This window comes from Nycticebus coucang, chromosome 3, assembly GCF_027406575.1.
Source record: "Nycticebus coucang isolate mNycCou1 chromosome 3, mNycCou1.pri, whole genome shotgun sequence".
Lineage (NCBI taxonomy): Eukaryota > Metazoa > Chordata > Mammalia > Primates > Lorisidae > Nycticebus > Nycticebus coucang.
In genome coordinates this window covers 36863972-36876848 of record NC_069782.1, presented here as the reverse complement: position 1 = coordinate 36876848, position 12877 = coordinate 36863972, and the positions used below count along the sequence as shown (strand labels likewise).

General features: G+C 32.0%; 1 protein-coding gene across 1 annotated transcript in view; it reads left to right on the top strand.

Annotated features, from left to right (window-relative positions):
• The window catches only part of LOC128582307 (ALX homeobox protein 1), a 234209-nt gene that overhangs the window by 22954 nt on the left and 198378 nt on the right, over positions 1 to 12877 (top strand). The window contains exons 9-10 of the mRNA XM_053586068.1: positions 3492 to 3644; positions 4878 to 5028. Coding sequence (XP_053442043.1) covers positions 3492 to 3644; positions 4878 to 5028 — 304 coding nt within the window. The remainder of the gene's footprint in view (positions 1 to 3491; positions 3645 to 4877; positions 5029 to 12877) is intronic.

Genomic DNA, 12877 nt, shown 5'->3' with positions numbered 1-12877 from the left:
TTTTGATCAAAATAATTTTCTTATAGAATGTAAATTGTAGCAAACTACTGTTAGGAAGAAACAGGAATTACTTGAAGGGTTTTTTTGTTTGTTAGTTTGTTTGCTTGTTAGCTGTTTTGTTTAAGCCACTAATCAGATATCAGACTTTGTATTTTTGATTCTTTAAACAATTTTATTTTTCTGCTTTGAACAATTTGAGAGTGGGACAAGGAATGAATGTTCTGCAATAAGTAAAAATTAGGGTTGTTTCTTTCATAACTTTTGTAATTACAATTACAAATTAGATGGCAGACACTCCTTAGGTTGAACTGGGAATAATTGAGAAGGAAATCTTTTAAAAATATGTAGCTCTTTTAGGTCACTTTATCTTTTTTTTTTTTTTTTTTTTTTTTTGAGATAGAGTCTCACTTCGTCACCCTGGGTAGAGTGCTGTAGTGTCTTAACTCAGAAACCTCAGACTCTTGGTTCAAGTGATCCTCTTGCCTCAGCCTCCCAAGTGCCTGACACAATGCCTGGCTACTTTTTAGAGACAGGGTCTCGCCACTCTGGCTCAGGCTGGTCTCGAACCTGTGATCTCAGGCGATCTACCCACCTCAGCCTCCCAAGTGCTAGAATTACAGACATGAGCCACCGCTCCAGCCTTAGGTCATTTTATATACAATAAGCTGTCAAAGATTTGGAAAAATTCAGATGGTGAAATGGCAAATAGTTTTGCTCATTTATTAAAATATAATGAATGATTCATAAATTCTATAGGTGGAACAGGTCATTCTCAAATCATGAAAGCCTGAAAATAGAAATTTTTAAAAAATATTTTATGTTATTTTTTGTAAAGGAAAGAAACTATGAATACGAGAAATATATTTGAGTTTTGCCACAAGTTAGAGCAGTTCACTCATTTCTTTATTTAGGAAACATTTAACTAATACCCACTATGTTCCAGTTGCTATCTCTGAAGCTGACCATATATTGATTAACACATATCATTACCAATTCTATATTGATGTTAATTTTTGAAGCAGAAGGCAGTTTTATGAATGTGATTTTTGTCATGCATTTATGAAAAATCAATATAAAAATTCATTTTGATCTCACATTTGCATCTAGGGTAGGTTAGGGTAGAAAATGCATTGCTTTATCATAAGGATTGTTTTAACATGTTCTATATAAGGAAGAAGAAATTCCATGAAACTTCTCATATTTAAAAGTAAATACCACGAACAGAATACTACAGGAGTTGTTCTTCCTGTACTATAATAAAATTAAATTACATAATTTACCATGTCATAAATAACTAGAACTTAATTATGCTTATATAGCTGGTTGAAAGCAGAATATCATTAAATCAAGCCAAATAATATAAATAATAATGTCAAGTAGCATGGTGTTTTCAAATTTTTAGTGTACAGCAAATTTTCCATTTATAGAATTTATATCTGTTTCTGTACAGATTAAATGAGCAATACAGAAGTTACCTCCACAATAATGGATAAATATATTTTCTTTCTGAACAATCCTGAAAAATATATTTGTTTCATAATTGCTGTATATTATGAATGATTGAGAGTTCCGAAAACGATCATGAAGCTAGAAACTCTTATTTACCTGAAATTTTTTCAGTATTGCTTCTGCTTTTTAAACCAAGGAGTAGACTAATTCCCTTCCTTGTATCACCATGAACATATGGTTTTTCTGTGTACTTACAAAAATATGGGAATTTAAAACTTTAATTTAATTGCAGAAAATATTCTATACAAAGGGGGGTTGCTCTACTTCAAAATTTTACACTTTTCCAGTGTTTTTGAAATAATAATGGTTTCAATTTTAATAGAATATTTATGATTCTAGGTATGACATCTATTAGTTTCTTCTTATAAAGCCAATAATTTTATTTTATTTTATTTTATTTATTTATTATTTATTTTTTCAAGATAGAGTCTCATTTTGTTGCCCAATGTAGAGTACTGTGGCATCACAGCTCACAGCATCCTCCAGCTTTTGGGCTTAGGCTAGTCTCTTGCCTCAGCCTCCAGAGTAGCTGGGACTACAGGTGCTTGCCACAACGCCTGGCTATTTTTTTGTTGCAGTTTGGCCGAGGCCGGGTTTGAACCCCCACCCACTGCATATTGGGCCAGCGCCCTACTCACTGAGTCACAGGCACCACCCAGGCCAATAATTTTAAATTGAGTATTATGTACATAGAAAATTGTCCTTGAGATACTAAGGTGCTTCTATGAAGGTAATCTTTCTATAAAGTGATTTAGCATGTTACTAAATTTAGTGCATGGCCTCAATTATAACTAAAAACTATTGTATTATTATATTTTTTCCTGTGATATTTTATTTAGGAAAGAACTCTTGAATTTAATTAGTGGAGTGCTCTCCTAATATTTGTGAAAATATTTCCACCTGACATAGTCTTGTAGAACTATGACTATAGTCTTGCCATGTAGTTGGACATACTCTTTGTTATTGAATTTTCTTCAGTTAAAAGGGCTGAAATCAAGAAGTTAGAAAAGTTATTTAAGAAAAGAGCTATGTGAAGTATTGCACCCTAAGGAATATCTCAATAATAAAAATTTTATAAATGCATGGCTTTTGAAAGGCTTTAAAAGTATAGAAAAAGTGCTATTCATGATTTGCTCTTCCATAAATTCTGTGTTCTGAGTATATTATTCGGTAGTAATGGATGATTCAGATCTTTATAATACAGAAGACTTATAAAAGGACATTATATTACATGCTTTAATTATAATTTCAAGGTTCTACTTAGGTTCTATTAATATAATATCTCTTAATCAGACTTTCTTCTTTTTGGGGGGAGATAGCTGAACTATTCTAGTGGAAGAATAACAAGATGGACACCAAATTTATCCCTTGACCATTGTATTGCCTGATACTATCCTGGGATGCCTAGGATACTGTTAAACACAGATCAGTAACATTTATGTAGAGCAATCCTGAGAAAAATTCCAAGTACATGAAAAATAAAGAAATTGAATTTTGTGAAAAATCAGGGACTAAGATAATACATGATTATTGAATTGCTTTTATGTACTTGTGAACTAGAATTGGTCATGGATGATTGCAGTATTTTGTCTTTTATGTGGAAAACAAAAGAGACCAGAGAGCTTAACTCAAACTGAGTTGTTAATAAATGTAGGTTTTCATAAGAGAAAAACTCAAATTAATTCAAGGTGGGGGTAAGGGGACAAGGGAACAGAGATGGGAGGAACAAGGGGAGTGAGGGTTAAGTGTGTGGCACACGTCTCGGGAGTGGGGCACAATTATAAGAAGGACTTCAGCTAACAAAATCAAATTGCGTAACCTAATTCTTTGTACCCTCAATGAACCTGAAACAATAAATAAAAAAATAAAAATAAAAAAATGTGGGTTTTAACATACAGTATTACTTTTCTTGGACAAATTTTATGAACATGTTTGTAAGGCTAATATAGTTTATATTCACTTTCATTTTATTGATTCTCTAGGTTACTACAGTTACATTTCAAGATTTGCCCGGTTGTAGTCTTTCTACATTGGCAGAGTGTACGAATCTTCAGTTTCTTTCTCTTCAACGCTGTGGATTAAAGTCTTTACACAGCCTGAATAACTGCAAAAAACTTAAGTACATTGATGCACAGGTATGTCCTCTGTTTTACAGTTATTTATCTTATAACAAAATATAAATAGATTCATCTTCATGTTGTAGAAATAATAATTTTGAAGAAATTTTTACTAAAATTTCATAACTCAGGGTCTAAAAGTGATCAAGGGCTTAAATTTTTGAGAACTAGAAAGGGAAGTTGAGTGGGTGGCATTACCTGGAAATTACCTATCTTTTTGTAGAGTATATGGTTATTGTTTTTGATAATTTCCTTCATAATAAATGAATATATTACTTAGTAGCTTAAAACAAAACCCATCTTATTTGCTCGTGTGCCTTTGGTCCATGAATTGACCTTGGCTGGGTATTTCTTCTGTAATATTTTGCGTTGATTTGGTATCTTATGTTAATTGCAATCAAATATTTCTTTTATAATTCTACTGCCTTTGGCTGGGATGTGCGGAAGGTTAGAATCTTTTGTGGCTTTCTTGGGCTCTTTTCCAGGTGTGCTGGATCTGAAGAGTGAGTGTTCTTAAATGACAAGTTCTAATATGCAAGTGCTTTGCAAGCATCTACTTGCATCTGCTGGAAAATATTTTATTGGCTAAGCTCTAGATTCATATGGGAAGAGACTTCAGATGTGTGACTATTAGGTTGTGAAGTTTAGTGGGGGCTACCAAAGTCACACTCTATCATAGTCTACCCTCTGGATCCTAATGATTCATCCCACACTCAAAAGGCACTCATCGTCCCCCAAACCACCAAAGTCTCACCGTCTTACAGCATCAGCCTAAGGCTAGAAGGACAGAATCTTATCATCTAAAACAGATCAAGATGGGGATGAAGCTTTTTAAGATCCATCCATTGAGGTAGAATCATCTCAACTCAGATATCTGTAAAGTAATGTTAAAAGTTATCTAACCTCTCCCCCACCATACAAGGTGGGTTTGGTGAGCTACAGTAATCATTCTTATTCAAAATAGGAGAAATAAGAATTAATATTTAGATTGTTTAAAATAATTAATTATACTGTCCTCTGCATTTCTATATTTTAAAAGAATATTAATAAATATATTAAAAATTAATTCTTTATTAATGTGCTTAATATTTATCCAAAGTTTGCAAACTGTTTATCCAACAGTTTGCATTGTTATCTTAGAAAATGAGAGATTCAGATATTCATTTGGAGATCCTACCTCATCCTTCCTCTTTTTGCAAGCTTTGAATATTTAATTAAATAAAATCAATTGCATGTGTTTTTTTGCTATAGGAAAACCATATTGAGACCATCAGCTGTGAAAATTTGGAAAATCTCTGTGTTGTTGTTCTTAATAAAAATCAACTGACTTCTCTTCATGGTTTGGATGGCTGCATTAATATTCAAAATATTGAACTTTCATATAATAAAATCACTCGAATTGGTGAGAACAGTGACATTTTAATATGTAAACAGTTACTTTTCATAGTTGTATTTTGTTTCTTTTACTCTCTTTTAAAACTAGGCCCCCATCACTGATTTGCATATTTTATTTATATTATGGTTATTTAATCTTTTACATTAGATTAGGAAAATAAAATGACTTTTAATGTATAAAAAAAGAATATGTTACCACCACTTGCAAGTGGGTAGTAGGCTCTTAAGTTTGTAGGTTCATTTTTCTGTTCTCTTTCCTATAACTATTAGTGATGTGAGTGCCACTGGGGATACAACTGGTATGACGCCATGATATTTTATGGATCCTATGCTTGTCACACTTCTCATCAGTTGTCATAACTATTTCCTGGTGAATCCTTTCATCACTACTCGCCTTGGCTACATACATCACTGGTACTAATTATTCCTTCTTTAAGCAAGGCCTCTAATGCTACATGAAAGAATTCATCAGGCTGATTCTCCCAAAATTTTTAATCCTTCCATCCCTACTTCTGCATATCTATGTAATTATATGTACTTCTTTCAGCATATCTTATACTCCATATAGTTCTAGCAAAGAAAATATATTTTCTAATTTAAGGCCAATCCATATATTTTCCTTTTTATTTTATTTTAATTTTTTTTTCAGACAGAGCCTTGTTTTGTTGCCTTCAGTAGAGTGCTGTGGCATCACAGCTCACAGCAACCTCCAACTCTTGGGCTTAAGTGATTCTCTTGCCTCAGCCTCTCAAGTAGCTGGGACTATGGGCATCCGCCACAACGCCCAGCTATTTTTTGCTGTAGTTGTTTCTATAACTGTATCTGTCTGCCCCCACTGGAGCCTTACTCTGTCATTTTCACCTGCCTTCTGTCAGATTCTTCCTGTCACTGGGCCCTTCCTCTCACGCCTCTAAAAAAAAAACACACATTTTCCTTTTACCTCACATAGGGTTCTATCATCACCTTATCTCTCTTGTTCTGAAGGAGGTAGGTAGAAAGTTAGATCAGACAATGACCATCATCCCCCCCTTTTTTGTCAATATGGGAAAAGTTTATCTGTTTACACAAAGCAAGCTTTCTCTTGCAAGCATTTCAAGGTACACTTTCAAAAATATAATATTCTTTAATCTGTTAATTTGCCTGTGTTCCTGTGCTTCCTGCTTTGGGACCACCCATTACTTCTCCCATATGAAAATACTGATATGTTTGGTGCAAATATTTTTACTTTACATACAGAAATATGCTTCTTGTTGTTGGAATGAAGGCCAGGGCATTGCTAAGGTATGTTACTATATTGGCATACAGTGCAGCAAACTTAAAAAAAAAAGGCTGTTTGTAAAAAAGAAATGCTTAAATTCCCATTTACTTCATCTTCATTGCCAGCAGTGCTGTATGGGATTTTTTGTAGGTTGTGGATTTCCTGGGATAGGATATCATCAAGATTTATGTAAAAACTGCCATAATATTAATTGATGAACCTGAGGTATCTCTGTGTAATGCAGAGTAAACAAGGCAGAACACTTCTTTGCTGTCTGTTGGGTACAATGAACTCATTGTATTTATTGAGTGTGAGAAGAGTATACATGAAAAAGTAGATTTTCTGAAGACCAGTTGGAGTCTGTTTTTCATCTTCAGGAACTGCTTGGAGATTCTGGTTGAGCTAAGTTAAGAAGCATAGATTTTGTCTTTCAATGATATATTGATGCTAAGAACTCATATGAAGGGACACAAAGGTAGATTTGTATTTGTAAGTTAATAAGTTACTATTTCATGCTATAATATTTCTTACAGAGATGAAATAAAATTGGAAGCAATATGGCAATATTTTACATTTGTAGTTTTAAGTTTGTTAAAACGTAAAACTAAGCTATAGTCACTGCAGTAGATAATATGTAATGTTACCTCTAACTATTCTTTTTGTTAGAAAACATTAAATGCACATTTTTATTTGGTCAATATTCTTTGCATTTAAGCGGATGGGAAGAGCATCTATGTCGATCTCTTTAAAGCACTTCATTTGAAATTGCTTTAATGCCAAATGATTTCCATTCTAATTAAACTATGTATTTGTAAAAACAAAAGCATAATGTGAAAGATTTCTAACCAATTTTAAGTGAGACACTTTTTGTTTCTAGACAAATAATCATTTATAATTTAAATAAATAATTTTTAATTTAATTTAAGTAATTTAACATTAAAATTTAATTTTAATATTTAAAAATTAAACAATTATTTTGCTATTAATTTAAATTAATGATTTATATAAATTGAAAGTTACAATGTTAGTAACACATTCTTCTTATTACCTTTAATATTTAAGCATGCTGTATACTATGCCTATGTAAAGACATGGCTTTTCTTATTACCGTTACTAGTCATAACCAAATAATAAATTGAAAATATAGCTCAAAATAGAGGCATGGAGATATATTACATATTGAAGTGCAGGTTATTTTATGGCCAAATGAAGAAAAGAATAAACTATTTTATTGAGGTATATACTTCCATAAAATTTGTGTAATAATTTAAAGGATAGTATGTACATTTTTGTATTATTTTCTATCATGGGGTCTATTTTTGAAGCACGTTTTTGATTACAGAATATTTTCACATGATTCTGAATTATTCTTATATATTTTGAATGTGCAAAATAACACTTTAATTTATGCTTATTAACTTTGCTTTAGGTTGATGTTAAAGATGATCTTATTTTAAACAGATGAGATTTTGCTGTACTTTTTATTAATTTAAAATATGCTTCACAATTTTTTAGTTATCTTTTATCACTCAATTTAATTTGAGTGTGTAGCAGTTAAAATAAAGGTTTGTCATGATGTTTTTATTATCTTTTATGTTTTCTTTCGTTTGAAATTTTCCATAAGTATATTCAAGATAAAATTGGTAAAATTTTTGTAGTGTGGAGAAACAATTCTTGAATGATGTTGCCACATTAATTGTTAAAGTTTACAAATTGGTTTGTAGGAAATCTTTAAGACTTTTGGTCAGTATTTTTTAGTTAATCTTTCGAAATAGCCAACGTTAATGAAAAATGGGTGATTTAATAATCTAGCTTTCTTTATTTCTCCAATTTTTATGAGGGATTTTGTTGTCTTTCTAGTTATTTGAAACTAAATTAATTTTATATACATGCTTGAAAATTGTTTTATAAATATCATTGATAAAAAGAATACAATTTTATAAAATAATAGCTTTATTACCACCATACATTTAAATGCTTTGCATATACATGTGTAACTGATTTACGTTAAACAATCAGTGCTGTGAGTTAAGTGTGAGTAATTTTTTTCACTCCTCCAAGTAAGAAAGGCACTGAGAGTTTAGATAAATGGCCTAAAATCATAAAGCTAGTAAGTGACATATACAGGGTTTGAAACTCAGGACTCTATCCAGTGGCTTATTCTTCTCCCTCTTTAATAAATATACATTTTATACTTAAGATTATTGCTGTTTTTATCTATATTACAACTCTTTATTCTGAAAGAAATGTAATCATTTTGAGCTATTTTCATTAATAAATTTATTTTTGAGCAAATTTATTGAGCACTTAGTAGTTTTAAACACTTCTCTAGGCACTGAAATGCTGCGCTGCAATGTTTCTGGAAATGAGTGTCCTGCGTTTCACTGAGTGAATGTCGCAGTTATTTGGAATAAAATGTTACATGTATTTCATGTATTGAATATTGAATGAAAACTAAAATAAATATGATGTGAATGTATAAAAACCAATAATTATTTTTGTTTACACATTCAGGAAGCTTCTATTTCTGCTACTTTAGAGAAAACCTTAATCTATACAAAACATTTATTTAATTTCAGCAATTTTTTGATTTATAAATTTCAGGTCCTACATTCCTAAAGAATACCATTGGAAGTAGAGAAGAGATCCAACGAGTTTTTTATACTAATTTATTTTTCAGATAATATTGCTTGCTGGAGAAAATGACACTATGTTATAATATAAATATGAAAGTTATTGGAATAATTCAACATTTTCACATAGGCTTAATTATTACTTTGTACAATTGGCTTTTAAGGGAAATGTGCCTGGAATAGTACTTGTTTCTCAATATTGTCTGTGGGTCACTAGGGAGAATCACTTAAGCCCAAGAGTTAGAGGTTGCTGTGAGCTGTAACGCCACAGCACTCCACCAAGGGTGACATAGTGAGACTCTGTCTCAAAAAAAATTAAAAATTAAAAAACCCATAGACATTGTGTTCGAAGAAACGTTTTATACTACGTATTTAGTGAGTTTTTTGCTATCCACTAGATGGTGCTAGCTTACTTTTTAATTTTGAAATTCAACACAATGGGTAGTGTAAGGCTGAAAGAGATTTTACAGATCTCCCAGTCTAGGCTGCTTAGTTTACAGATGAAAAAACAGACTCACATAGTTTTCATCTAACTCATGGCAAAGGTGTGGCTGGAATCCAAGTTTTCTGAATCCTGTTTCCGTGTTCTTGTTTCTATGCTGCATATATAATACTGAAGGCCACATGCGCTAAAATTAAAAATCTCAAATGTAGGTGAGGAACCATCAGATGTACCAGTTAAAGGAGGTAGACTTATAGAAAACATTTATTTAGTGAAAACTTCCATCTTTAGTTTTCCTGTTCCAACAGGACTTTCTCCTGTGGGGCAGGAATGTTTTACTGATCATTGGCTCATTTTTTGTGGGAAGAATTATTTGAAACAGATACTTTTAGCAAATACTAGTTTTGCAATGGACAGGAGCCCGTTAAGGAAACACATTTGGCTATATTTTCATTTTGTGGGACATAGGAAACTTTAAAAGGAATATATGTATCAGGAAAGTCAAGATCATTTAAGGTATTCTTAATACTTATTCTTGTATTTAAGTCCTTTGAAAGAGGCTCTTAAATATTTTTGTAGCTATTTCTTTTGAATGGGGACATAGAAGCAAATGATAGATATTTTGACCGAAAAAGAATAATTTTCTCAAAGGTGTTGAGAAATTAATGTATATTAAGATAAGACTTGTTATAAGTCTATTTTGCTCAGTACTCATCCTTGATAGTAAAGAATTTGCAGTATTAAAATACAAAGGGTAGTAACTAACTTCCCATCTAGAGATGAGATGCATATTTATCCCAACGTATCTACCGGATTAAGTAACTGTTTAATCAATTGGAGTAGTCTCTTGTGAGGGTTTATCAGTATCCTATTTCTTCTTCAATGTTTAGGTGAAAAGTCTGCTTTCTTTTATGCCTTCTTCACTCACCGTAGACTTACGGTTTTTAAATTACTTGTTTTTTTGAGGATAATTGATGTGAAACTGATAGCTGTTATTAGTACCTGTAATGTGAAAGTGCTACATAAACTGTTTTAAAATATTATTTTTAATCCTTTCAGTAATGTGAAATTGCCCTAACTCTGCAAATAAAGGAACTAAGGCTGAGAAAGTTAAGTAGATAGTTTACATTTACACAGCAACTTTTGTTGTAAGCCTGTCCTATCAAATCTTAGGACTGTCTGCCTTAGAGCCTACTAATTTTTTATTACGTTGCCTATTGATTAAGTGTAATATGAATAATGTTAGCATAGTCATGGATAAAAAGTTAAATAAATGATTGTCGTGATTTTAGTTCACTGTCTTTACTCTTACATCTGATTTTTTCTTATGCTCAAAAATATTTTGGGGCCATGCTATTTGTTGCATGCAAATTTATAATGGATATGTTTTTGTTGAATTGACCAATATTACCATTTTGTTCTATAGTAAAGCTTTTGCCTTAGTCTTCTATGACTGATACAACCAAATTATCTTTCATTTGGATGCAAGACCGTTGCACACTCTTAAAAATTATTGAGGGCCTCTCTCAAATGGATTTTGTTTATGTGAGTTATAGCTACCAACATTGATACCATCAGAAAAAAACACAAAAATTTTAAGTTTTTATTTGTTAATGAATTTAAAACTTCAATAAAGTATTGGCATTTGTACATTTAATTTAACTATATTAATATTAACTATATTTTAAAGCAGAAATAGTGAAAAGAGAGGGGCATTGTTAAATGTATTTTTAAATCTCTTTAATGTTTGACTTAACACAGGACAGCTGGGTTCTCATATTTGACTCTGCATTCAATTTGCTCCATATCAGAATTCATGTAGCCTCTGGAAAACTCCACTATTCTTTCTTGAGCAAATGAGAGTGATAAAAGCAAATGACATCTTAGTATGATTATGAAAATAGTTCTGACCTTATGGAAACTTTAAAATCATCTCAGGTGGCAGTCTCTGGACTGCACCTTGAGAACCATGGGTTCACAAGATTAATATTTTTCTATCCTTTTATATGCAATACTTCTATAAGCTGTTTTTGGTTTGTGTTTTTATAAAACAAGAAAATTTGATGTTTATTGTCTTATCTAGGCTGCCTTACAAATTCTACCTTTGATTTATACCCTTTAGTCCCTAGTAATTAATTTGGTATAATCAATAATTTAGTGCAATCGATTTATTTGAGTATAAATTTACTATTTTACTATTTATTTTAATACTTTACTGTTTCATTCTATTTGTTCTTGCTATTCTGGTTTTTCTCTCTTTTGCCCTCTTTTAGATTAATTGAGGTTTTATTGCACTTTTCCTATTGTATACCAGTTACATATTATTTTATTATTCTTTTAACTTTCTGTAGATGTTACATCAATAGTAATGTAGTAATACTAAATTTACCTTATTATTCTTACTGTATTATTACCATGTAGTAATATAGTATAAACTTTCCATTACTCTTTGTTCTTTTTATTTAATCTTTTTTTTTTTTTTTTTAGAGACAGAGTCTCACTTTATTGCCTTTAGTAGAGTGCATGGAGTGTTAGCTCACAGCAACCTCAAACTCTTAGGCTTAGGTGAAATTCTCTTGCCTCAGCCTCCCAAGTAGCTGGGACTACAGGCACCCGCCACAACGCCCAGCTATTACTTTGGTGTTGCTGTTTGGCCGGGACCTGGTTCGAGCCCACCACCCTGGGTATAGGGGGCCGATGACCTACCCACTGAGCCACAGGCACCGCCCTATTTCACCTTTTATCTATATTGTTACTTCTGCCCAAATAACATGCATTAGTTGGCTGGGCACAGTGGCTTACACAAGTAATGTCAGAGCTTTGGGAAGCAGAGGTGGGAGGATTGCATCAGGCTGGAGTTTGAGACAAACCTAGCCACATAATGAGACCACATCCCTAAAAAAATAAAAATAAAAATTAGCCTTGTAGCCCTAGCTACTCAGGAGGCTGGGGATCCAGGATTGCTTGAGCCCAGGAGTATAAGGCTGCGATGAGCTATTATTGGGCCTGGCTAAAGAGTGACCCTGTCTGGGAAAAAAATAAAAGTTTTTACTGTAGATTTGCAGATCTGCTGGAGATGACTTCTTTCAGATTTTATTTTCTTAAGTATGCTTGTAATGCGTACACGGATACACCCACCTACAAACACGCAAGTATGTTAAATATTTGACGTATAAACTTACCATCTCGCTAGCAATATCTACATTGTAAATATTTTCCATTGTATTATAGCTTTCCTGACTTAGGTTGTTCCTTAGCAATTTATTTTCCACTTTTTGAGATGCTTTTTCTTTGCCCATGGTTTTTAATCACTTTACTCTGAAGTTATTGTTTGTGGTCACCTTCACCCTATTTGAGTTCATTGTGCCTCTTAAAGAATTTAATATATTAATAGATATAATTATTATAGAGAATAATGTAATATATAGGATATAATGCATTTTATATACAGATATCAGATATCCTATAATTCTTTGATATTCTTATAATTGTATTCTTGTGACTCTTATATTTCATTTTGGTC